General features: G+C 52.9%; 1 protein-coding gene across 1 annotated transcript; it reads left to right on the forward strand.

The window, feature by feature from the left end:
* The first annotated feature begins 56 nt into the window (after positions 1-56).
* Positions 57-438, forward strand: LOC112486717 (acid-sensing ion channel 1-like). The gene is made up of 2 exons (XM_025054042.1): positions 57-271; positions 349-438. The coding sequence occupies exons 1-2, from the start codon at positions 79-81 to the stop codon at positions 435-437; spliced, it is 282 nt and encodes a 93-aa protein (XP_024909810.1). The 5' UTR covers positions 57-78; the 3' UTR covers position 438.
* Positions 439-501: the final 63 nt, after the last annotated feature.

The following is a 501-nucleotide window of genomic DNA, read 5'->3' on the forward strand; positions in this document are numbered from 1 at the left end:
AAAACAGGAGGACCATGAAGATTCATTAGCATCAACACATGGTTTGTTTTTTTCCCGACACCGAGGGGAAACCAGTCGATGGTGTTTTATTTCACGGCAGCCATTTTCCCTGCGTTACAGCTCATATACCTCCCCCCACCGTGGGGGGACTGCAAAGTGACGCCCATGGACTCCGACTTCTTTGACAGCTACAGCATCACAGCCTGCCGCATCGACTGCGAAACGCGCTACCTGGTGGACAACTGCAACTGCCGCATGGTGCACATGCCCGGTAGGAAACCACACCAGAGTTATACCAGGTGAACTGTACCAGGTGCAGACTAACGTTGGCTGGTTTTGTTCCTGCAGGCGACGCTCCGTACTGCACCCCTGAACTGTACAAGGAGTGTGCTGACCCAGCTCTGGGTGAGACATGTCTTTCACAATGTCTGCCTTGAATCTTTGAGGAACTGATTCAGACCAGTCACGCAGACACGTGCTCTCACGTGCACACACACACAC

The sequence above is a fragment of the Cynoglossus semilaevis genome, unplaced genomic scaffold (genome assembly GCF_000523025.1).
Source record: "Cynoglossus semilaevis isolate Cse_v1.0 unplaced genomic scaffold, Cse_v1.0 C18818143, whole genome shotgun sequence".
In the NCBI taxonomy this organism is placed as follows: domain Eukaryota; kingdom Metazoa; phylum Chordata; class Actinopteri; order Pleuronectiformes; family Cynoglossidae; genus Cynoglossus; species Cynoglossus semilaevis.

Coding starts and splice junctions, on each gene's coding strand:
- LOC112486717 (XM_025054042.1), top strand. CDS start 79: ATGGTGTTTTATTTCACGGCAGCCATTTTCCCTGCGTTACAGCTCATA. Junction 272..348: donor CCGCATGGTGCACATGCCCG/GTAGGAAACCAC, acceptor TTGTTCCTGCAG/GCGACGCTCCGTACTGCACC.